The sequence below is a fragment of the Geotrypetes seraphini genome, chromosome 10 (assembly GCF_902459505.1).
Source record: "Geotrypetes seraphini chromosome 10, aGeoSer1.1, whole genome shotgun sequence".
In the NCBI taxonomy this organism is placed as follows: Eukaryota; Metazoa; Chordata; class Amphibia; order Gymnophiona; family Dermophiidae; genus Geotrypetes; species Geotrypetes seraphini.
In genome coordinates, this window is record NC_047093.1 from 134,835,727 (window position 1) to 134,862,729 (window position 27,003).

General features: G+C 41.7%; 1 protein-coding gene across 1 annotated transcript; it reads right to left on the bottom strand.

Moving 5' to 3' along the window:
• Positions 1 to 1,741: 1,741 nt before the first annotated feature.
• Positions 1,742 to 27,003, bottom strand: LOC117368599 (taste receptor type 1 member 1-like). Its single transcript, XM_033962328.1, has 8 exons — positions 26,972 to 27,003; positions 26,121 to 26,391; positions 25,796 to 25,971; positions 22,314 to 22,605; positions 12,555 to 13,127; positions 8,456 to 8,683; positions 4,276 to 4,399; positions 1,742 to 2,655 (listed from the first exon to the last, which is right to left on the bottom strand). The coding sequence occupies exons 1-8, from the start codon at positions 27,001 to 27,003 to the stop codon at positions 1,742 to 1,744; spliced, it is 2,610 nt and encodes an 869-aa protein (XP_033818219.1).

A 27,003-nucleotide genomic window follows, 5' to 3' on the forward strand; every position in this document is an offset into this window, starting at 1 on the left:
ATATGCTTATCAACCTATCACAAGCCATTATAGAAGTGTAGCCCTTTCGTTACTTATTTTGGAACACGCCCCTAGGCCAATCGCAGCTCTCCACGCTTTAGACAGCCCCTTTTTTATCATCTGAATCCCGTGGCATTCTTGTTTTGCTTCGATATCCATTTTCAAGTTTCAAGTTTCAAGTTTATTGATTTTTGATATCCCGATCATAAAACAAATATCTGACCGGTTAACAATAAAAAAAAATTTTTAAATGGGAGAGTAAGAACTAGTTATTGGTGTGTTGGAAAAATCAGCAGGCATAACAGTCAACCAAGCAATTTTGCGCTGGAACTGTCAGCTCGCATTTATCTGATTACAGCATAGGCTTTTGGTAAGTACTAACTTTCGTTTGTTTATTTGGTAGTTTGCACTTTTATATTTATTTTTTATCTTTAGGTTTCTCTGACTCTTATAGTCTCAGTCGGCCTTTTTATGCTTTAGACACTTTGAATTGTCACTTAATCTCTGGCCTTTTCTCGCTCTCTAGATATTATAAGATTGCAATGTGAAGAGTGCTTTTCAGCCTTGGTCCATTATACACTTACTTTTATGAAAAAAAATTTTTGTCTTTTCTTTTTTTCACTTGGTGCTTTTTAAACATATTATTATGTCCCTTATCTATATATTTTCATCATGGTTTTTATATATTCCTTTGGAATTCACTTGTTATGGTATTAAATGAATTTGATTACTTTTTCTCCACATATATCTATCCCATCTTCTGGTTTCTCAAGGAATTTTTATCCTATTCTTTTTCTCTTCATTATATATAGTCTTATAGCGCAATCTATGTGATTGTATTAACTGTTTAATAAAGAAATTGTTTTGATTTTTGATTTTAATATATGTCCATGAAGATTTTATTTCTATTTTAGTTCATTATCAATTTAAATTGCGGTTTGATTCAAAACCATATCAACCATGGTAGGTCCCCCCAGTTTCATCTCATTAATTCATTTCTTTGTTTTTTGTGTTCTGTTCTAGGTATAGCACTCTGCACCTTTTAAGTACACCAAATTGCACATTAGCACTTTCATTGGCTTTTAAGTTTTCTGTGTTTTCATACTTTACACATATATGTTTTAAATCACACTTTTATCCTATGCACTTCGCATGTTTTCATGCATTCACACCTTTTATGTATTATTTCTTCAGACTATGATTTTTCACCACATTATACAGATTATTACTTATCACTTTAGCACACCGCATGTCCAATAATTGCATATGAATTGCATGTTCTTGGTTATTTTTTTTATTTTTATTTACATTTGTTATTACCCCTGAGGAAGGCGTGCTTACCGAAACACGGACCTTGTCGGGTCCCTTAGTTTATAAAAAGGTAGTATCTTTGACCGCATATAACATTTGATATAATAAACATAGCCTGCATCTTGTACAGATTGTCTGCAGTTTTTTCTTGTTTTGTGTTTGCAACTCTGACTGGTGCCATTCAAGAAATGACACCAGTCAGGTATACCTCTGATCAACTGTATCCTTCTGCTTTCCTTCTAATGCTAGTCCTTTGCCCTTCTCTATACATTCTCCATTACCGGTACTTTTCTTAAAAAACAAATTCCTATAATGCACCCCATCGGATTATCCTATTGACTCTGCTCTCCCAGTACAACCACTATTTTAATCTTTCTACAGGTTCATTTCTTCAGTACTGGAGGGTAGAATATAAAGTTCGTGACTTTAGTTATACTGTTTTACATACTGGTTTTCCAATTAAATGCTCCCTTATGTTCATCTCGGGCCTCAGCAGAATAATGTAGCACTTTGGAATAAAGATACAGCTCAACAGTCCTGTACTAGATAACAGCATTGCAAATATCTCCACAGTTACCATGTATTTGTCCTTTGTACTCAGGTAAACCGGGATGAAGGACACCCAAACACTGCAGAACACCAGCATACTGAAAGTGATCAATTGGGCCTCATTGAAACTGTTAGGTAAACGTCTGGCTAAGAAAGCAACAATGAAACTTAATATAGCCAATAAGCCCATATACCCGATCACACTGTAAAATGCAAAGAGGGAGCCTTCATTGCATATTAATATCATCCTACTAGGATCTGTCTGTATGTCGTAGTCTGGGAATGGGGGAGAGATGAGTAACCACGCAGTGCAGATCAGAACTTCACCCAGGGAGCACAGAAGGACCAAGAAGCTGAGTGCTCTGGACCCCACCCATTCCCTTAACCTGCTTCCAGGCTTTGTGGCTTTGAAAGCAATGACAACTGTGATGGTTTTTGCCAGGACTGCAGAAACAGAGACTGAGAAAATGATCCCAAAAGCAGTTTGCCGGAGCAGACAGGTCAGCTTCTCCGGACGCCCAATGAATAGCAAGGAACAGAGGAAGGAGAGCATGAGGGAGAGGAGGAGAATGTAGCTGAGATCCCGGTTATTGGCTTTCACTACAGCAGTCTCTCGATATTTAAGAAATATTCCTAGAGTTCCAGCAGTGATTGCACATAATACAATGGCTAAGGAAGCCAAAGCCGCACCCAGTGGATCCTCGTAGGAAAGGAACTCGATGGTTCTTGGAATGCAGCCGTCTCGCTTCTTCTTGGGCCACTGGTCATCGGGACATTTCAGACATTTTTCCATATCTAAAAATGAACTGTATTTTTGTCAGAATTTGAATAAAATATGCTATTTTTATATTTAAATTTTTTTATTTTAGTTTGAAAACTAAGAACAAATATATACAAAACAGTCATCTGTAAAACAAATATCAAATATTCATTTCAAGAGAATTCTAAGTTGTGTATTTCCGTGTGGGAGAGACAAGGCGGATTTGAAACGATAAGCCCACACCTTGGTCCAAAGAGTATCAGTCCTGCATTTCCCTAGAAGAGTTTTCCCATGAGTCCATATAGCGAAAACGAGAAGGTGCTATTTGTAAGGGAACAAATTTAAGTCTGAAGCTCACATTTTGATACATTCACTAAAAAGGAACAACAATATTTGGGTCAATATTCATCCACCATGGTCAGCATTTTTTTTTCTTCAACACCAGCTGTGGCAATTAAACAAAACTCATATATTCAGTGCCAATATCTGCTGATTCTGCAGCCCTTTCATCCAGATATTTCTCCACCCACCGCCTCAGTACTATCTGGATTTTCAGCTGTGCTTTACAAATCAGTGGTAGCATTGGCTAGGGGAATTATCCAGATGAAGGTGGAAAGAAATTTTTTAACAGAGCACCTATCATAAAAGGGTAAGAAATTGGCCTACTTATGAGGGTACTATTTCATTAGGAAAAGAGTCGTATAACGCTTGTAATTCTGAATCTACGGTTCATTGACTGGGTTAATCACACGAAGGATTATTTTACATGAGCAAAGTATATGCATCATGGCACATACTTTTCAACTAGGCAGTATTTTTGGAAGGGTTTTTACACATGTATGTTACCATGTAATTTACAGCTTAAAGTTGCTGCCCTGTAATGGAATTATTCCCATTATAGCTTCATTATCCAGGTAATTACTTTTGAATATCAGGCTCAAGGAAAGGGAGAGGGTGGAATCGGGAATAGTCTGTGAAAATATTTCTTTACATAAAGAAAACTTTCCTCTTTTACAAAGCCGTGCAGCCACAGCTCAGTAATTCCCAGTGGGCTTCAGTTCTGTTACCACAGTAATCGCCTTCATAAGTGACCCGAATGATTAAAATGTACCTGTGGAGCCACACAGATAAAAGAGCACAACAAAGGAGTATACCCAACTGTGTACCCTTTTGTGCGTCCTGAAGAATTATAATCTACTATTTGGTTGAGCTCTTTGTTCTTTATCTGTATGTGTATTAGCATTGGTCTTCTCGTTTATTCTTGTTTAAAATTTCTGGAATAGAATAACTGTGAATGTCACAATACAAACAGACTCATTTTGGTAAAGTTATCAACCATCACAATAACTTCTCTTGTTAAAGCAGGAGCTTTTAAGTGTTCCTAAGATAGCAGTTATGTGAAAAATACAAGCTATGGAATGACACTTCACGAGAAACCAAATTCTCGTTTGTTTGCTGTGGTGTTTTATTGGTTTAAATACTGTCATATTGATTTTGTTTTAATATATGATATCAGTTTACCTTTATTTATTGTGCATGTGAAGTAGTAACAATGGATGGGTATAAACATAACAGACAAAGTGAAATGAAGTTTCTTCATTTTTTTTATTTTATTATATCCTTTTTTTTTTTTTCTTGGTTACTGTTTTTCTTACCTGTTGCATTGGAGAACTCTCCCTCAGCACAAGGGACACAGTCATAGCAACATTTCGGGCTCCCCTCTTTGGGAGCCTTCCTGTATCCTGGCCTACAGCTCTTGCTGCACACAGAACGAGGAGTCTGAGGAACAAAAGCATGGACAACTTGTGAGCATTCACAGGAGACGGCTTCTATTTCCCATGCCCACATAATCCCAGAGTCATTTTGAGAAAGACATAAGATAAAGGTTTCCCTTCTCTTATTCTGCTTCTTCTAGGTATTTCTGACAAAGGTATGTATCATTCAGATTTTGAGGTGCGTGGTTGGAAAGGGAGAAAGTGACCACAAGGGGAGTGTGTGGGGGGGGGGTGATTACTTAATCGCTCAGTTTGGGTATCTTTTTAACAGATGCTTTTAAAACAGGTCTAGCTCCGAACATTTAAATTCTGTCCTGGACATCTTTTTGAAAGCTTCAATTATCCCTGCAAGATATCCAAGTCTAAGCATGCCCAAAGCCCACCTATAGCACACCACCAAAACAACACTCTTGAATTTTGGATGCACAGTAGCTGGGACGCCTCTCCAAATGTCCTGAAAGTTGGTTTTGAAAATTGGCACTTGGACATCCTGATAATTAAAACGTCCAAGTGCCAGTGTATGCCGTTTTTGGATGTCAACTATATTATCAGAATTAGCTAGGTGAAGTAAACATATTAATCATAGAATAACCTTCATCTAACCGTGAACACAACAGCAAATCAGCCAAAGCAAAGTATCCAAGACCGCGATCAAACCAGCAAATCAGCCAAAACAAAGTACCCAAGACGGCAATCAAAATGAAGTATCCAAGACCGCGATCAAACCAGCAAATCAACCAAAACAAAGTACCCAAGACCGCAATCAAAATGAAGTATCCAAGACCGCGATCAAACCAGCAAATCAGCCAAAACAAGTATCCAAGACCTCGATTAAAATGAAGTATCCAAGACCGCGATCAAACCAGCAAATCAGCCAAAACAAAGTATCCAAGACTGCGATCAAAACAGCAAATCGGCCAAAGTGAAGTGACTGAGATTGAGCCTCCGTGATAGATTTTATTGTTATTAATGAACTGAATCGGGTGCAGCTACTTGCAGTGGCGTACCTAGGGTATGTGGCACCCGGGGCCCATCATTTTTTGACACCCCCCCCATCTATATGAAAAATATGATTTTTAGTACCAATCTACATATCGCACCACAAGAGTGTACCTAGGAAAAGGCTGCATCTTAAACACTGCAGTGAGCACTAGAACACCAACACATACATTGTAAAACTAAACAAGCCAGATCCCGCACAGTCAATTGGTCCTGTAGTCAATGCCAACTGAAAACTATGTCTTTTTCAGAACACACAGAACAGAGATACACCCTCGCCCAAAATGGTATAATCACAAACTAAAAATAGAAATATGTAGACAAAAGTTAAACTGATCCGCCAAGAAACCAGACCCTGGATACAATGCAACACCACAAAAAACAGTAACACATGTCCTCTAATACAGTGCAAAATATAAAGACAGTAGATGTAAATTTGAAAAAACTGATACATAACAATCACCACTTTATAAATTAACAAATAAAAATAAAACAAATAATGAGAAATAAAAAAATACCATTTTATTGGACTAATCCCCGTAAGCTCGGTCCCCATCCCCGCAAACCACCTGATTCCATCCACACAAGCCTTGAATTGTTTATATTAAAGTATAAAAAGAAACAATATTCTGTACAATTGTCAATTTATAAATCAGCGTCTTCTCCCCACTCTCTTCCCCATTTCCCTTCAGCATCCTCAGCCCACTCTCTCTCCACTTTCCTTCAGCGCACGCACATAAAAACAAGCAAGTAATTTTATATCATTTTCATTCTATTCATTCATAGAAATTAAAGTCTAGATAATGCCAGTCACATAACAAAACATGATTTTACAAAAATAATTCCCTGCAGTCAAGCCTGCAAGGATAACTAGATGTCTTTCAGCAGTTCCCCTCCCTCCCTCCCCCTTACCTTTGTGGCCAAGTCAAAATGATCTACCAACAATAAAATTTTAAAAACACAAAGCACGCTGTACGCAGAGAAAATGTTAATTATCATTTATATTCCGCGGGTTTTCAAAGAGGTCAAGGCAGATGACTTTATGCAATGTCACCTCAGTAACAACTATACAAAAATAGACAAATATTCCCCCTCCCTTTTTACTAAACTGCGATAGCGGTTTTTAGCGTAGGGAGCTGCGCTGAATGCCCCACGCTGCTCTCGACGCTCATAGGCTCCCTGCGCTAAAAAACTCTATTGCGGTTTAGTAAAAGGGGGGCCATAGTGCAAAATATAGACAGCAGATATAAATTTTCAAAACGGACACATTTTGATCACTAAGTTGAAAATAAAATCATTTTTCCTACTTTTTTGTCTGGTGATTTCATGAGTCTCTGGTCCTTCTTCTTTCTCTCTCCCCCTGGCTCCCCTCTTTATTTCTGCCTTTCTTTCTCTCTCCTCCTGGCCCCCCTCTTTCTTTCTGCCTTTCTTTCTCTCCCCCTTGACCCCCCTCTTTATTTCTGCCTTTCTTTCTCTCCCCTTTGTCCCCCTCTTTCTTTCTGCCTTTCTTTCTCTCTCCCCCTGGCCCTCCTCTTTCTTTCTGCCTTTCTTTCTCTCCCCCTTGACCCCCTCTTTATTTCTGCCTTTCTTTCTCTCCCCTTGGTCCCCCTCTTTCTTTCTGCCTTTCTTTCTCTCTTCCCCTGACCCCTCTTTATTTCTGCCTTTCTTTCTCTCTCCCCCTGGCCCCCCCTCTTTATTTTTTCCTTTCTTTCTCTCTCCCCCTAGCCCGCACAAAGCCATCGTGCCGATTTCTCCACTTCCACGATTCTTTCCCTACCCTCACCCCCAAGCCAGCAGCCGATTTCTCCCTGCTCCTTCCCCGATGTCCTGATGTCCTGAACTTCATCGGGCAGCAGCAGCATTCACAATTCACTGCTGTTGCCCGCTTCAGGCCTTCCTCTCTGTCGGGTCCTGTCTTCATGAAAACTGGAAGTAGGCAGGACCCGGCAGAGAACAAGGCCTGAAGCCGGCAACAGCAGCGAATTGTAAACGCTGCTGCTGCCCGAAGAAGGTAATGGAGCACCGAGGCAGTCCGCTTCTCCCCCCTCCCAGCCGAACCCCCGCTGACCCTCCTATCTCCCCCCCCCCCCGTGAACCTTTCCGACCTTCCCAGCGAGAGCAGCAAACCTCCTTCGCGGCTTTCTCCTCTCTCTGCCGCGTTACTGATGACGTCATCAGTGATGCGGCAGAGGGAGGATAAAGCCGACGCTACTGGAGGGAGGTTTGCTGCTTTCGCTGGGAGGGTCGGAAAGGTTCACTTGGGGGGGAGAGATAGGATGGTCAGCGGGGTTTCGGCTGGGAGGGGGGAGAAGCGGTCTGCCTTGGTGCTCCAAGGCCTGGCGCCATTACCTTTTTCGATAATGGCGCCGATGCTGCTTTCGCTGGGAGGGTAGGAGCGCGATAGGGACCGGGCCAGCTGTGCACCCCCCCCCTAAGGCGGCACCCGGGATGGACCTCCCCCTCGCCCCCCTTGGTACGCTACTGCCCTGGGGAAACAGCCTGCAACAAGATCGCGCGATGCCAGAGATCTTTGCCTGCTTCGGCTGTTTCCTCCGCCGCGGTCCCGCCCCTCCTCTGACATCAGAGGAGGGGCAGGACCGTGGCGGAGGAAACAGTCGAAGCAGGCAAAGATCTCTGGCATCGCGATCTTGCTGCAGGCTGTTTCCAGACGCGACACCCGGCGCAGGGGGGGGAAACTGGACCGGACCGGGAGCACCCCCTCAGGGCTTGGTACCCGGGGCGGACCGCCCCTCCCGCCCCCCCTTGGTACGCCACTGGCTACTTGTATGTATCTAGAGCTCAGCTAATATTGACTTCTTCTGGTGTCCAGATGTCACTGAAGTATGACAGACACTGTTCCTGGTCCTCGTGATCCCACAGCACAAATGCCAGCCACAGAACGTGTACTCAGGTCTCCCACAAAGTAATTTACATACTGTCACTGAGCTGGAGGTCCAATGACACTCTGATCTTTTTAATGCCAGCCAGGATGACCTATAATACTCTCTCTTAATATGAGGATGCTGACCCTGAGTATTAGAACAATGTAATTCACCCTCACCTGTTTAAAGAGTGGTTGCCACCGGATGGCGTTCTCGTTGATGAAGAGTTGTTGATCGGAAGGGGCAGAAGGATGAAAGCTGCCCACAAGGGTTTGGATGAGGGCTCCGTTGGGCAAATAAATACAGTTTAGAATGTCATATCGAGTGGGAGTGTCCCCTTTCTCATCAAAGAAAATCTCATTTCCAATAGAAGGTTTAAAATGAATATTCCTAAGAAAATTATTCAGCTGGAAAAAAAAAGGAAACAATCAGGAAATTGCATGGAGAAAGTGCTGGAAACTCACCTGAATGTATGAGGTGAGGTACCAGAGAGCAATAATTTCAGTACCAGTGAGAGGTCACTAGATGTGTAGGCATGACAAGAATGCAAAGTCTATATGTAAGAAAGGTATATGGTAGGGGACATTAATTTTTTTTTTTTAGCAGATATGGGAAATTTATAAAGGTAAATTTCTATCTACTATAATAAAACCCTAAGCGCGCATGCGCACTCCTACCTGCATGTTCCGTGATCCATATGTCCGTGGCGGTAGGAGTGCGCATGCGTGCTTAGGGTTCTATTACCTTGGAAAAAAAACGGCACCACATTCACGGAACCACAAGGATGTTCTAAGCGAAGATATTTTTAAGTTCTAAGCCGCGGTGGCGGCTCCTCTCTCGAGCCCCACCTGAGTAGGAGAAGTCTTCCAACACAGATGGGGATTGTGAAACGAGCCGCCGCGGCAGCTTTAAACTTAAAAATACCTCCAGCACAGAACTAAACGATCGACAAAAGAACGTCGGACATTGCATGTGATCCCAGCCGCTCCTCACGCACACTAGCAGGCAAAACAGCTTCCCAAGCATCCACGCAACCTCTAAGTGTGGCCCACCCTGCTCTTCAGCTCCTCAAGGTAGCGGCAGACCTATCTACAGCCAGGAAGTACTGTAAGGCCCTCTGCTGCTCTTCTGTCCTTCTCTTCTAAACAGCCAGATGCTGGACAGGGGTATCAGGTAAGGGATGCTGCAGTACAGGGGGAGCAGGGAAGAGGTGCTGCTGGGCAGGGGGGAGGAAACAGGAAGGGAGGCCTACTGCTGGACAGGGGGAGCAGGGAAGAAGTGCTACTGAGCAGGGGGGCTGTAACAGGAAGGGAGACCTACTGCTGAACAGGGGGAGCAGGGAAGAGGTGCTGCTGGGCAGGGGGGAGGTAACAGGAAGGGAGGCCTACTGCTGGACATGGGAGGAGCAGGGAACAGGTGCTGGGCAGGGGGAAGGTAAAACGAAGGGAGAAGAGCTGCTGTTGGACATGGGGAGCAGTGAAGGTGTGCTGCTGGACAGGGGGGAAGGTAAAACGAAGGGAGAAGGGCTGCTTCTGGACAGGGGGAGCAGGGAAGAGGTGCTGCTGGACAGGGTAGGTAAAATGAAGGGAGAAGGGCTACTGATGGACAGGGGGGGAAAAAGAGACAGAAAGAAAGACAGAAAGCAGCCAAGGAGAGAAAAAAAAAAGAAAGACAAAGACACACATCTATTCTAGCACCCGTTAATGTAACGGTCTTAAGACTAGTTGATGCATGTTTACCATATTTATTCAATTTTCTATACTGTTCTCCCCAGTGTGTTCAGAACGGTTTACATGAATTTATTCAGGTACACATTCATTTTTCTCTGTCTGACCCAATGGACTCTCAATCTATCTAATGGACCTGGGGTACGGGGAGGATTAAGGGACTTGCATAGGGTCAGCATGGATTTGAACCCACAACCTCAGCATATTGAGGTTGTAGCTTTAACCACTGCACCACATGCTTCCCTCCTTGTTACTGTCACAATGGCTTGGTTTCCCTATATTGATACTACTGGCTTTGAAATTCAGAAATCTGCCTTGAACCGTCAAAGGAAAAGCAAAATAGAAATGTCCATATTCAATTCAATCTTGTGTGTTTGGTTTTCAGAGCATCAATGCATTAAGAGATAGTTCTTCGTATTCCACCCCTCCTTGCTTTTTAGGTGCATCTTACAGCCCACATCCTTATAGAATAGTGGCACAAACCCACATTGTGCTAGAATTAAGAGGTACAGGAAAAAAGGGTGGGGAACAAAGATACCAATGTAAAAAAAATAGTCCCAACAAAAAAAAGGTGGGATAAACAATAGTCTGTATCCTGATGATTTTATATTGCGTGAGTCTGTGGCAGTTACGAGGGGCCGCTGGAAAGTTCTCAGCCCAACCAAGAAGAGTAAGATGTGGAGCCATGAAACTTGCAATGAGGCAAATGCATCTAGTACTACTACTGTTTATTATTTCTATAGCGCTGAAAGGCATATGCAGCACTGTACATTTTAACATACAATAGACCAGGGGTGCCCACACTTCTTTGGCTTGCGAGCTACTTTTAAAATGACCAAGTCAAAATGATCTACCAACAATAAAATTTAAAAAAAACCACAAAGCACACTGTACGCAGAGAAAATGTTATTTATATTCAGGTTTTTTTCAAAGAGGTCAAGGCAGATGACTTTAAAATATGCAATGTCATCTCAGTAACAACTATACAAAAATAGACAAATATACCCCCTCCCCTTTTACTAAACTGCGATAGCGGTTTATAGTGCAGGGAGCTGCGCTGATTGCCCTGTGCTGCTCTTGACACTCATAGGCTCCCTGCGCTAAAAACTGCTATTGCAGTTTAGTAAAAGGAGGCCATAGTGCAAAATATAGACAGCAAATATAAATTCTCAAAATGGATACATTTTGATCACTAAATTGAAAATAAAATCATTTTTCTTACCTTTGCTGTCTGGTGATTTCATGAGTCTCTGGTTGCACTTCCTTCTGACTGTGCATCTAATCTTTCTTTCTTTTTTTCTTTCTTTTGTCCTGCATGCTTCCTCTCCTCCAGACCTCATTCCATTCCCAAACCAACATCTCTCTCTGTCCCTCCATGAGTCCAACTTTTACTTCCTCTCTCCTTGCCTGCCACCTGACACACTCCATTCTCTCCCCCAACTTTTTCTTCCTCTCTCCCTGCCCCCTCCTCCCCTCTCTTTCACTCCCTGCCCCCTTCCTTTCTATCTCTTTCTCTCTCCCTGCCCCTGTCGCTGATTTCTCCCTGCTTCCCAGACACCGAAAAAGCCAGGCCCGTATACATACTGCACAAGGGCCTGGACAACAAGCCTCCCCCTCCCCCCGATATCAATTTTGACATCAGAGAGGAAGTTCCGGGCCAGCCAGGCAGCGATTGGCTGGCCTGGAACTTCATCTCCGACATCAGAATTGACATTGGGAGGGGAAGGCTTGTGGGCCTGAAGCTTGTGCAGTGGCTGAACGTGCCTGGCTTTTGCAAGGAGACGCAAAGGCAACGCAAGTCTATCGCAGAGAGAAAAGTACCCATGGGAAGGGAGTTGGGGAGAAAGAGAGAGAAAAGAACTCACAAGAGAGGGGGTTGTGGAAAGAGAAAACGAGGGAGAGAAAACACCCATGGGGGATGGAGGGAGAAGAATCCTTGAGGAGTTAGGTAGAGAAATGTACCTGTGGGGGGGGGAGAGAAAGAGAAAAGCACTGAAAGGGTACAGAAGATGAGAAGGTGACTAAGGAAATGGATGAAAAATGGGGCGGGGCAGGGGCAAAACTGGTGAAAGGTGGGGTGTTGGGAAGGGTGAGACTAGTGGAAAGGAGTTCTGGGGCGGAGTCATGTGACCTCTTTGTTGACTTCACAAATATGGTAACCCTATATTCAGTATCACTTTGTGCTTGGTTGGCTGTTTGTGTGTGTCTTTGTTTTCTATATAAGCAGGTGGCTATGTGTTTTTGCCTCGCTCACACCTCCTGCTTATAACATCTGGTGTCATTTTACCTGCCATGGCTGGAATCTCGGTCGCACACCCTCTCTGTCAGTAATCGGTCCTTGTAAGGGCTCTGCCGTGTACATTTGATGTAAAGCATGTGCCAGGGCATAGACTGCTGTATAAATATTGTAAGAGAACCTGAAATTATAGACATCATACAGAGAAGAATCCAGGCTTCGTAGCGTCTCAGTCCCAGTACAATTAGGCAACCTATCAAAATCTGGCCAAAATATCAAAATTTTTGTGCCTGGCAGCCTACATTCGAAATTTACCTGCCAAATTAATTTCAGTAAAACATCATTTGGAAACATGGTTGGGTTCACACTATAAAGGAAATCCTTGAATCCAGGAATTTCACCTTTTGGGATAGAAAATGCTATCGAGCCATTTAAGATCTGGAAAGCTTTTCCTATATCGAAATCTGTAATAATTGGCAGAGTTGCTGACAGAATCCACACCTTCGGAGGTATTTCATGTTTTCTCCATTCTTTCAACATGAACTGCTGGAGAAGATAGACCATACTACTGTAGAGGACTATCACGCTGCAGGTGGAACTGCGAATCAGGTGAACAACCTCCGGTATAGTTTGATAATTCCCAATCAGTGGTATCATTGCTAAAAACTCAACACAACCTCCGCTCTGAATAATTGCCCGCTTAAGTTCTTCACCAGCTGATTGTCCTTGATAATCAGCCGATGTCAGGATCCCAACCCAGGTCCATCCAAAGTGCCGGAGTAACTGTATAATAGCGTCATACTGAGAGCGCTCATTAGGGACCATTCGGAAAAAGGATGGAAAGAGAATCCGGTCACTGAAGATGGGATCCATTGCTCCATAACTGATCTGTGAAGGACACAAAAAATGGCATTTTAGAGAGGAAGCCCAAGACTGTACAACGCAGATGGAGGCCCATTTCTCAACTACTGTCAAACAGGATCTGTTGACACACAGTCTGCTCTGTGATACATGAAAAATGGACATTCTTGCATGAACAGTCATTTTACAAAGAAACATCTATGTTATAAAATAACCACACATCAAAAAGCTGCTGTTGCAACATTGTCCATGCTACTGCTGAACACAAAATCAAACAAACTACAGGGCCACATTGTTTCTCCTTGCAGCTACTGGTCTCGCCCACCGTTGACATTACTTCAAGTTCCAGGGCAGAGCAGGAAGCCGTGAGGAGGAACACTGCGGCTCTGCGGTTTGTTTGTTTTTCTCATTTCAGAAAGGGGTAGATGCTGGATAAGGGGGAGTAGATGCTAGATGTGGGAGAGGGGAAGATAGGGGGCAAATTCTGAATGTAGGGGGGAGAGGAAGGACAGACGCTGGGTGAGGGTTGAGAAAGACAGACAGAAAAGGTTCAAAGAAGAGCGACTAGGATGATAAAGGGGATGGAGCTCCTATTGCATGAGGAAGGGCTCTTCAGCTTGAAAAAGAGATGACTGAGGGGAGATATGATTGAAGTCTACAAAATCCTGAGTGGAGTAGAATGGGTACAAGTGGATCACTTCTTCACTTTGTCAAAAATTACAAAGACTGGGGGATACTCGATGAAGTTAAAGGGAAATAATTTTAAAATCAATAGGAGAAAATATTTTTTCACGTTGCCAGAGATTGTGGTAAGAGTGGGGGAAGCCACTGCTTGCCCTGTATCGGTAGCATGGAATGTTGTTGCTTTTTGGGTTTTGGCCAGGTTCTAGGGACCTGAATTGGCCACCGTGAGAACAGGCTACTGGGCTTGATGGGCTATTGGTCTGACCTAGTAAGGCTATTCTTATGTTCTTATATGGAGGAGTAATGTGAAAGAGAGAGAGGGGTAGATGTTCAATAGAAGGGGGAAGAGAGGAAATAGATGCTGGATGTGGGGGGTCAAAGAGAGGAGACAAACATTGGATAGTAGGGGGAAAGAGGGTAGATGCTGGATATGGAGGGGGGATAGGGGATGTAGATGCTGGATGTGGAGGGGGATAGAGGAGGCAGACACTGGACAGAAGAAGGGGATAGTGGAAGGAGATGCTGGGTAAAATGGAGAGAAAGAGAGAGGGAGAAGATTCCGGGTAGAAGAGTAAGAAAGAGGAAAGGGATAAGACACTGAATGGAAGAGAGAGGAGAAGCAGATGCTGGATTGAAGTGGGAGAGTGTCAAATACCGGAAGTGGGAAAGAAAGAGGATAGGGTTAGTGACTGGGAAATAAGAGGAAGTGAACTAGAAGAGCCAGAGTGAGAAAAAGATGTTAAGTGTAGTTAGAAAAAGAAAAGAAAGGGAAATTGTAAACTGTATAGTAGGAAAGAATGAAATCTGGACAGAAGCAGATAAATAAATTGAAGAAAGTTGAGTGAAAAAGGAGAGAAAAATAACAAATTGACAGGAAATCATGGCAAGAGTTAAGAGAAAGACAAGGAAAACAGAAACCAGATACTGGAGTCTAAACAATTAGGAAAAGTAATTGGGCAAACACAAAGGTAGAACAAAAACAATTTTATTTTTTGTTTAGAATAAAGTAGTGTGGTATCTATGTTAATAAATGTTGCCCTGGATTGGTTTTTTTCCAGGTACTGGTGACCTGGATTGGCCATTGAGAGGATGGTCTGAGCCCATAAGGCTATTCTTATGTTCTTACGTAAAGATAATGAAAATGGAAATAAGGCGATATCTCTTTATTGGACTAATTTTAATACATTTGTGGCCAATGTTTGGAGACCAATCCCTCCTTCCTTATGTCAGAACAGGATACCATAACATTTGTATACTGTCCTGACCTGAGGAAAGAGGTTGTGGCTTCTGAAACCTAATTGAAAAATATATTTAGTCCAGTAAAATAGTTTCATCATATTATTCAAATTTTGGTGTTAATTTATAGTATAATATAACATAGTAACATAGTAAATGAAGGCAGATATAGACCTGAACGGTCCATCCAGTCTGCCCATAAATTATACCCATTAAAAAATACATGATTAAATTAACTTGTCTCTTCTTTGATATTTCTGGGCCGTAGAATGTAAAGTCTGGTATTGTCCTAGGTTCCAAATGCTGAAGTTGTCATCCAAGCTCACTCCAGCCTATCCTACCATCCCATTGTTTGCAGGATATTTACCGTAAAGTCTGGCTAGTAACATCTTCATGTTCCAAATTAGTTTACTTCTGCTTTCTTTAAATTTTGCAGCATGCATCGGTGTCGAATTGTGGCTTGTTGGGAGTTCAGTTTAATATTTGTTTACATATTTCTATTTTTAATTTATGGTTAATTATTTTATACTGCGTGAGGATCTGTGTTCTGTGTATATGAAATTGAGAAATTAAGTTCTTACCTGCTAATTTTCTTTCTTTTAGACTCTCTAGACCAGTTCAGCTATCACTGATGGGTAATAGCTCATTATGATCAAATGTGAAAAATTACAGTTTACTGCAAAGCAGACAAGATCCCCACAAAGTAAACCACTACCAAAGTGCTACTAAAGTGAAGGAAAGTGTCTGAGAGCACCACTCAAAGGATCATAAAGTTTGTGACCTTTGATATATGTGGTGATGGTTTTCTTTCATCGACAACACCTTCATTCTTTTTACGGCGTTTATCATAGCTTAAATAATCTTACATTAAATGTCCATTTTAATCTTTTTTTTAAAAAATTTCTTTATTCATTTTCAAACTTACAATAAGTGTGATAATATGTGCAAACAAATTAATAATAAATATATCACTTAATAATAATCAATAGTACAAATGATATACTCTTATCTCCCATCCTTCCCACCCTTTCCTATCATATGATCAATACCTTATACAATATGTAACAATAAAATTACCCCCTCCACCTCCCCTCTTCACAATTGAACTTGTAAATTTAAGGGGGGGAAAAAAATGTCATCTAATCAGTACAATACTTTGTTAATGCTCCCACACATGTTGAAATTTCATGAAACATCCTCGCTGTATTGCAGTAAATCTCTCTGTTTTATAAACATGACATATACTAAAAGATCTACTCGGAGACTTCGATCCAGGTTTCTTGTGCATCACAGAATTATGGATCGAAAAAGATGATTTATTCACACAAAACGAACTCTGTCCCCCTGGCTACTATGGCCTCTTCTCACCTAGAATCAACTGGAAAGGAGGAGGCCTGGCTCTGCTTTACAAATCATTCTTCGATGTCCAGCTCCTTGAAAAGGGCAGCCATACCTCTTTAGAATTCATGTTAGCTTCAGTCAACGATGAACTTCATCCCTACCCATTAGGTATCCTGTTACTTTACCGCCCACCAACTCCCTGGAACAAATCCTCTGAACTCGTTCTCGAGACCATAACAAGGGCCTTCCTAAAATTCCAGAGACTACTGATCATTGGAGATATTAATCTCTATCTAGACGATAACACCAGCAATGATGCAATCAAATTCAAAGACTTTCTCACCTCCCTAGGCTTCACCGCTCCTTCGCCCACCCCTACCTACGATAAGGGGCATACACTAGACATCATCAGCTTCCTTGACCTGACCGAGCACAAACCTTCTGCCAAAGAGGCCCGTTGGGAACATGTCCCCTGGTCTGATCACCTTCTAGGCTCTTTCTGCCTTCCCATTTTCATATCTCATCTTGGCACTCCACCCCGACCCACAAAATCTATCACCTACTGCAAAAAAATCAGTGAACTGTTCTGGACCCAATTTCTCAACCAACTCCCCTCTTTTCCTAAACATGCCGACCCAGATTCCAACTGGCATAATTGGGTAACCCTTTCCGGGATTACCTACCGTGCTCTTGCCCCTTTGTCTACTAAACCTATCTCCCACTCCCGCAAGGCTCCCTGGTATCTTCCATATCACAGGGAATAAAAGCAGAAATGTCGAGCTCTGGAACGTAAATGGAAAAAATCGAAATCCCCTTCAGACAGACAATCCTGGAGAGACAACATCAAGTTCTATAACACAGTACTAAAAAAAGCAAGGAAGAATTTCTATGGAGATAAAATCACCAGATCAAAAAACGAAAATAGTACACTGTTCAACATCTGGTGCAACCTAACCTCAAAAAACGACACCACCTTTCCCCTTTCCCCCCATCTGCAAATGACCTAGCTAAATTTTCCAATGAAAAGATTACTACCTTACGGAGTTCTTTCCCCCCAGCAGTTTCTTACAATTCTCTGCCTCCCAACGACTCCAATCCTATCCCTGCTGATAGATCCTGGACTGCCTTTGAACTTGTATCCGAATCCCAGATCTCTAAACTCTGTCTCAAACTGAAATCCTGCAATTGCATCCTGGATCCTTTCCCTTCCTACCTTTACGAAAACATTCCCGCGCAGGCCATCTCCTCCCTTACCAGGCTTATAAATTCTGCTTTACTATCGGGCCTGTTCTCCACAGAAATGGGACACATTGCCTTGTCCCCTCTTCTGAAAAAAGCCGATCTCGACCCTTCCTTACCATCTAACTACTGCCCCATAGCAAATATCCCTCTCCTAACTAAACTGCTAGAGGCCATAGTCGCTACACAGCTCTTTTCTTACCTAGAAAGATTCTCCATCCTCTATCCTTACCAATATGGCTTCAGACCCAGCTTCAGCACCGAATCCCTCCTAGTTTCCTTAATTTCTAAGGTGCAACAACTACATTCTCGTAACAAATTCGCTGTCCTATTACAATTCGATCTCTCTGCAGCTTTCGATGTTGTCCATCATGACATACTACTTTATCAACTTTCCGAGATAGGAATTGAATCCACCGTCCTAAAGTGGTTCTCAAGTTTCCTACGCTCTCGCTCCTACAATGTCAACACAAATGGCACCATGTCCATTCCTTGGACACCATCTTGTGGTGTCCCTCAGGGATCACCCCTATACCCTATTCTCTTTAACATCTATATGTCCTCCCTGAAACTCCTCCAATTATCCCCCCTTGAAACAATCTACACATACACTGATGACATTTTTGTCCTCCTTGAGACAGACCAGAACCTCACCAACCTCTACGAGAACATTACAGCTTGCATAATGAGACTCCATTCCTGGTCCTTCTCGGTACAGATGAAATTGAATGAATCAAAAAACAAAAATTACTCTGGCTCGGCCCAAAATTAGAACACCTGCCCACCCTCTTCGCACTACCCTCAGGCACTGCACTGCAGCTTGAGTTCTCAAGCAAGGTCCTTGGCATCATTATCGATTATTCTCTCTCCCTCAATGACCACCTCAACTCCTTGGCTAAATCATGCTTTTTCAGCCTCCACATGCTGAGGAAAGTAAGATCCTATTTTCGCCAACAACATTTCGCCGTCCTTGTCCAATCCATCATCCTCTCCAAATTAGACTACTGCAATGCCATCTACTTAAGCCTATCAAAAAAGTCTTCAAAGACTCCAGCTAATCCAGAATACTGTAGCCAAGTTGATCTTTGCAAAACGCAAGTCTGACCATATCTCCCCACTCCTAGCCAAACTTCACTGGCTCCCAGTGATTTCCAGAATCCATTTCAAATGTTCCTGCCTGGCTTTTAAGATCATTCATAGCATCCTTCCTCCCTTAATCCCACTATCTTATAACTCCTCGAGTCCTGAATCTACCAGACCCACCCAAAGGTATAAATTATCCTTCCCCTCTCTACACGGTATTCGCTATGCAGGCAAACTGGGAAAATCCCTTCTCATCAGAATCACAGGTCTTTGGAACGACCTTACTACCCCGCTGCGGAACTTAGGCTCCCTCCAATTATTCCGCAAGCAACTGAAAATCTGGCTTTTCACTAAAATTTAATTCTATCCCCCCTTACTCTTCTCTTCTATATATAAGTTCATGTAAACCTCTTTTTTTTTCCTTCTCTTCCTATATTTTAAGTTCTTGTAAACTGTGTCGAGCTCCACAACATCCGTGGAGATGATGCGGTATATAAACTTAAGGTTTAGTTTAGTTTAGTTAGTATTCCTGGTATCATCCAATACTTCCAGGTGAGCCTTTCTCCGCCAATTTGAATCTTGGAGTTCAGCCATATAGATTGATTTGTAGATTTGTGAATTGAAATAGTTGTTAAATTACTTACATAACGCAATGTTTTCTATGTATCAGCTGTCTTTACTGTAACTAGGCATTTTGATACTGAGCACATGGCAAAGGCGTAATGGAGACATGAGTTGCCATTCTAGCCACAACCAATCTGGAAGTTTTTCCATGAGCTCTGGGAGGACCCAATACATACCCTGGCGCAAAATATAGGCTTGATGATACCTATTAAAATTGGGAAAATTTACCCCCCTCTGAAATTGGCCTTTGTAAAGATACCAATGCCACTCTAGGAGTTTTATCCAGCCAAATAAATTTTATAAGAATGCTATTTAATTTTTTATACAAAGACCCTTGAAAATAAACCGGCAACATACCCATCTGATAACAAACCACAGGCAAAATCATCATCTTGATAGTTTGGATTCTCCCCCACCATGAAAGATGTAAAGGATTCCATTACTCACACATTTCTGTAACCTTCTGTAATAACGATTTTTCATTTACTTTCATTGTTTCTTCCATCGTATTTTTAATCCAAATGCCTAAATACTTTATTCCATCCTTCCTCCAAAGAAAGGGAAACAAATCAAACAAACCTTTTGCACAATGGAGATTGAGTGGAAGAATTTCTGATTTACTGCAATTTATCTTGTATCTTGAGAATTTTCCAAATTTCTCAATCAATTCAAGTAAGCAAGGAATGGTTGTCTCAGGATTTCTCAAATAAAGCAGCATATCATCTGCATACGCAGAGACTTTATACTCCCTGATCTCTACGAGGAATACCCTGTATTTTCTCTGCTTGCTGAATAGCTAATAACAAGGGTTCTAATACAATATCAAAAAGCAGAGGTGATAAGGGACAACCTTGTCTAACCCCTCTTTGCAACCTAAAACCTTTTGAAAAATTATTATTAATACACAGTTTAGCAACAGGGGAGCTATACAACGTTTGAATCATTTGTATAAATCCTGAACCTATATCAAACCACTCCAAGGCTTGATACATGAAGGTCCATTCAACTCGATCAAAGGCCTTCTCTGCTTCCAGGGATACAGAAAAAGCCGGATCATTTAAGGCTTTTGACAAATTCAACATATGTAGAAACATAGAAAGATGATGGCAGATAAGGGCTATATAGCCCATCAAGTCTGCCCACACTATTTACCCACCCTCTTAAGTCTTCTGACCCCTTAAGTATAATTGTAATTATACTGTCACTCTACTGACCCGCTCATTCAAGTCCTAGTGACCCTATCCCTTGGCATGACCTCGTAGGGATCCCACATGGGTATCCCATTTGTTCTTGAAGTCTGGGATGCTGCGTGCCTCGACCACCTGCACTGGAAGCTTGTTCCAATGCTCGATCACTCTCTCCGTGAAGAAGTACTTCCTGGCGTCTCCACGAAACTTATCGTCTTTTTTGGAGGAGGGCCATTTTGATGGAAAAAAAGGTTATTTTGCTCAACTGGCTACAGTCTAGCCCTCCCAGCTTGTTGCAGTGGCGAATGCAAATGCTTACTTTGCTCAATATAGAACGTTTTATTATATAGGATTAAGTTACTTTAAATATCAAAGAATTCACTATTTTTAAAGAATTCATGGCCATGTCTAAGTGGCGAGCTGAGGAAAGTTTATGTAACACAGGCAAGAAGAGGTGCTTGGGTTTTAAAACAGAGTGGTTGACTGAATGCTATGTTGAAACAGATTTACCACATGGCACCGCACAGCACGTGCTACTTGGGGAAATTTTTTATTACTCAGAAACTGATGGTGTTAAGTGCAAAATTTGCATGAAAGCGGAATACAATAGCGACTGGACGTAATTTAAAAAACTTTAAGTAAATTGTTATTCTTCTAAGTTTTGAGTATTTAACCCTCTCACAATCTCACGGGCACTCGTCCTCCGCGCCTGCTCATAAATTTGTGGAGTATGTAATTTGTCGCCCATGCATATTTTTTTTTGCACACACCTCATCAATCCTTAGAGGGAACATTGAGGTACTTGGCTTGAAGAGGTTGAGAAACACTGTACTATACCAAAGTTTTGATTTCGGTCTCCACCTGCTGGTCATAATGAGCTATTACCCATCAGTGACAGCTGTACTGGTCTAGAGAGTTTTGACAAAGAAGGACATGGTTTTGTGTTACCATTAATTCTGCGAACTGGATCTGTTTTCTTCAGGTTTCCAATAGGTTTATTGATGAACTAGTACCCATTGCAGTATTTGTGGTACAGTGTTTTTCTAAGTAGGTGCTGGTTATGTGACTCGTGGAAGTTGCTGCTATTTTGGTATGGTAGGGCTCTATAATCTCTGATTGACACTGTCCCAGGCATATTAGATAGATTGTGAGTCCACCAGGACTGGGAAAAATGCTTGTAAAACCGTTCAGAGCTCTCCTTGGATAACGTTATAGAAAATTGAATATATGAATACAATTCTAGATTCCCACCCTGTCCTTCCTAGACCTGCTTTCTGTCTCATTCTGTTTATGCTTTTCCAAGCTGATTCTTGGATGCCAGTTAGCCCTCTGGGCTGGGAAGGATTCTGCATATATGTTTCTAAAGCATGCTGGAGTCTTTCTTGAGCTCCTTGTTCACTGTTCAATTTGAGTTTATATGTTGCTTCTTTGGACAGAACAGTTGTTTTTGATGACTTTCCCCTTGATTCTATATTGGAGCTCTCGGTGTTTGGGTATTAACTACAGGTGATGCTACAGCTCCCAGTGAAGTAGAGGAGAGTCAAAGAAAAAAATCCAGATTGGATTCCTTCTGCATATGGCACACAGCCTTTGGGACACAACCCATATGTCTAGATTGTCTCACCTACAATATCTTCTGGAAAAGATATTATCAAGGTAAGGACATAATCTCTTTTTAACCCTGGACTACACAAAACCATGCTCTTTAAAGAAACCATTTATCATCACTGTCAATGTTTTTATTGACCAGCATTTAAAAATAATAGATTGTTGATGTCAATCCTCATTAAACACATCCAACTAAACAGACCAGTTCTACCTGAGGGTAGTGGAAGATTCTTGAAAGCTGTGATATTGAGTAAGTTGTATCTGAAGTCAAATCGCCAATGAAAGCAGCCAGTACTCCTCTGTCTTCACAGCTGTAATTAGGGACTGGCACTTGTCTCCCAGACAACAAGCTCAAGGTTCCATGTATGGCTCTTAGTTCCCAAGCACAGGAGTCATAGATCCGATACCCCAGGGTAATGTTGGGTAAGAGTTCAGCATTGTTATTGACCTCTTCCACTGTGAAGTGAAAAGCCAAGCGGTGTCGATAATAGCGCATAACAGACCTGTGGAAAGAGAGATACATTTTATTGAGATGTCAGAATTCAGCATAGATTAGTTTACAAGTGATGAGGACATTCTTCATAGGATCTCCATAGGATGCCATGTTTGGGTACATATTCCATGTGTACCTGACCAGGATGAACGGAGAGATGCTGAAATATTATCAGAAATTAGAGAGGCTAATGAACTGGGAACACAATAATACTGGGTGATTTCAACTACCCCGATAGTGACTGGGTAAATGTAACAGGGCATGCCAGGGAGATAAAATTCCTTGATGAAATTCCTTCCTTTTATGGAGCAGCTAGATCAGGAATCAGGATAAGAGGCAAAGCAATTCTAGACTTAGTTCTTAGTGGAGTGCATGAATTGGTGCGGGAAGTAATGGTGCTGGGGCTGCTTGATAACAGTGATCATAACATGAATCAGATTTTATATAATCCTTGGAATAAGTTCACACAGGAAATCCAATACAACAGCACTTAACTGTAAAAGAGGTGACTATGATAACATGAGGAGAATGGTAAAAAAGAAACTTTGGAGCAGCTACAAAGGTCAAAAATTTACATCAAGTATGTTATTCAAAACTACCATTCTAGAAGGCCATTCACTCTGTAATTACACCTGGGGTCACCAGAAGTGATCGCTATCTCTAACTACTTGTATGTGTATGGAATGCCAGAGATGAACTTCACTCTTACGAAAGGCAGTGCTGGATGCTCCAATTTACGGCAGCCATTGACCAAAGGAAAGTTTCCTTCTGGAGAAGCATTAGATAAATAAGACAGCAGAGCCACTAGAACTTTCTTAAATTCTTTCAGTATTCTCTGTTCCTGGCACCTCTTATGTCCCTCCCTGATTCCCATCAAAATCATCTAGTATTTTTTGTCACTCAGGCTGCATTTGGGAAATTACTAAGTGCCATTGGTGGCATGCTTTTTTATTTTTTATTTTTTATGCTACTATGGCTTAATCCGCAGTTTAAAATACAAAATAGCCTTGTTAAAATTGCCCAGAGGGCAAGAATCTTGTATTTGGATTCTATGAGCTGTTTCATTTGTATTGTGCTGTCATTTAACATATCTCTATTATATGATTGTTTTATAGTGCTGTTAAATGAATTTAATTCCAAGTTTACCTCCTCGATTGTATTTAAGCTTATAATTGATCATTTTACTATTATTAAGCTGTTAACCAAATTGTAAGCGTTTTGTTAAGCTGTACCTGCAGAACACACCTTGGGTGAATCCCTTCATGAAAAGTAGTTAATAAATCCCAGTACGAGGGTGGTTTGAAATGTTTGGTAAAAAAGGAAGTTAAACAACGTAGTCTCCATGGAAGGTTGTAGGCTTAGTCCAGTGAGTTCCCAGGTTTTTTTCATAAGCTATTTTTCCTACAATACAACAAAACTAGAAACTCACTGTAAGTGTATAGTCCTCCATGGAGACTATGTTGTTTAGCTTGCTTTTTTTTATCAAACTTTTCAAACCACCCTCGTAAATAAACAAGTCTAAGGAGTAGAGTGGAGGAGTTTTACTACTTGGGATCTAGCTAGGTACTTGGGACCTGGGTTGGCCACTGTTGGAAACAGAATACTGTGCTTGGGGGACCTTTGGTCTGTCCCAGTATGGAAATTCTGATGTTCTTATGAGTAACCTGATGATAGTGCAGAAGGCTGAAGACCTGGGGAGCTGGGTTTGATTCCCACTATGACTCTGGGAAAGTCACTCAAACCTTCATTGCTTGGATCGTAAGCCTACTAGGGACAGAGAACATGCCTGAGTAAAATGTAATCCAGGTACATTAGATAGATTGAGAGCCCACAGGGACAGACAAGGAAAAATGCTTGAGTACCTGAATAAACTCATGTAAACTGCTCTGAGCTGTCCTGGGAGAACAGATAGAAAATTGAACAAAAAAATAAAAATAAATTTTGGATCATACAAAAGAAGAACCCTTTATATCAGAATATAATATAAGTTAAGAGGTGATAGGCTCAAGAGTATTGTAAGAAAACACTTCTTTACAGAAAGGGTAATAGATGTCTGGAATAGTCTCCTGGCGGAGGTGGTGGAGACGAAGACTGTTTCTGAATTCAAGATAGCATGGGACAGGCATGTGGGATCTGAGAGAGGACCCCTCATGAGACCCCCGAGATCAGGACTAAGAAATTGGGCCTACCTAGGAAAAATAGGTCAAGTAAACTGCCTGAACTATGAACAACATGAACTTTGAACAATATGAACTTTGAACAATATGCAGACAGCTGCTGTGGAAAATTCCAAGAAAAAAACACTGGTGGCCACAGCAGGTCAACATGATCTGCCCTGTAGGAAATAACTCATATGACCTAAGAACACAACAAGCTAAAGGAACTGATAACCACAATATCCAAGACAGCAGAAGCAAGAATGGCTACTGAGAAGGGAGGGGCCCATGTCCAGATGGTCTAAGACAGGGGTAGGCAATTCCAGTCCTCGAGAGCCTGAGCTAGATCTGGTTTTCAGGATATCCACAATGAATATGTATGAGATGGATTTGCATGCACTGCCTCCTAAATCTATCTCATGCATATTTATTGTAGATATCCTGAAAACCTGATCTGGCTCCGGCTCTCGAAGACCGGAATTGCCTACCACTGGTCTAGGATAAAGTACCAAAAACACTCTGTCATGGGAGATAAGGAAGTCATTTGTGACACCACCAAAGCCTTGGAATGACACAAAGTTGCCTGAAATGGTAAATAATTAGTAATTTGAAAGTGTAATAACCAATCAGACTGACTATGTATCCACCAATCAAAGTAGCCATGTAATATTCTATAAACAAGCAAGCTTAATGTATCCAAGCCAGAGTGGATTGAGACTTCTACTAACTTGCTAGCCTTTGGTCGTTTCCTCCACTTGGCACATTTGCTGTATATTCATCTTACTGATGCCAATGTTGTAAGCTGACTTTTTAACTTATTAATTTAACATTTATTTGATGCAGCATATGTGTTGTAGTTGTCATTGTCAATAGACAGTAAAGGTGAGCAGCCGCCTTTAGATCTCTTAGGGAGAGGAGGAGATAGTGGATGCTGCAGATGGGCAGACTGGATGGACCAATTGTCCTTTATTTGATGTCATGTTTCTATTACCCTGTTCAACATTTTCACTCATAACTTGATTTAAGCTTCAAGAAGCTACTTACAAAAAGCAATCCGTAGAAGCTGGAAGCTCCTTGAAGTTTGTAGAACCAAGATGATTATTTTGCATGTGAATCTGTAAGATTCCACCAAGGATCAGGTCTCCGTCCTTATGATACATGGACATGGACAAGTCTTGTCTGATTTCCAGGTTAAACCCAGTAGCTTGATTCACAGCTTTCTCAAATAGATGAGCAACAATCAGAAACATGAAAGAGAAAAGGATCAACATAGTGCTTCCTGGAGTCAGATTTTCCAGGCTTAGGTGCTGGTGATGTAGTTTTTTTTATTATTTGACAAGATGAGCCAGAAATACCATTCTTGGGTCACCAAGCTATTGGCATGGCTGTGAGATTCATAGGCATTGATAGAGATATGACCATCTCCCAGTGAGAGGAATACTGTCTGACTCTCTACACAGTCCCCAAAACAGCTCTTTAAAAGCAAAACCAGCTCTTTAAAAGCTGTGTGGAAAAACAACCAGGTATTTTCCTCTGTGATTTCAGACAAAATGTAAACCACCATAGAATGACCTTGATCCAAGGTCAACAATCTAACTAACACTTCAGAGCAGTAATCAGGAGGAACTGTTATTACAATCCTGTGGGGCACAACGAGATGAAAAACAGATTTTTATACACAGGTGCAGTAAAGAGGAGCTTCCAAGAAAAGGACAACATCTGGATTTCTGTTTAGCTGATGTGGGCAGAAGTCAAACTTAGGCACTTTAGCCATTTAAACCTACTCTCTGCCTCTTGTTCCCCAACATGTTCTGTGAGCACCCAACTGCACTCCAAAATATACTGGGCTAGATTCAATAAATGGCCCCCCAAAGTAGGCTCCAGAATGATCCGTGCTAAGCTAGAACTTCGTAAAAGACTCACTGCATGGAGTGTCCTATTTAGAATACAAGTGTAGTGCGTTAATAGTAGTAAAAGATGTGTAAAGTTAGGCACTTAGATTGATACACCTAGCCAATCTAGGAGCTTTAATTGGCGCCAATAACAAGCAACTAGCACCTCATAACTGTCTTAAAATTAATTGGATGGTAGGTGCCTAGGCATGGTTAGGGGGCAGTTCCTGGGCGTGTTTTTCATGTACGCATCTGTTTTGGACTTAGGCGCCGGTATCTAGGCCAAGAAAACCCTAGCATAAATATGGGGCCTCTAAGGTACGGTTACCAGATTTTCTTTTTAGGAAAATCCAGATCCAT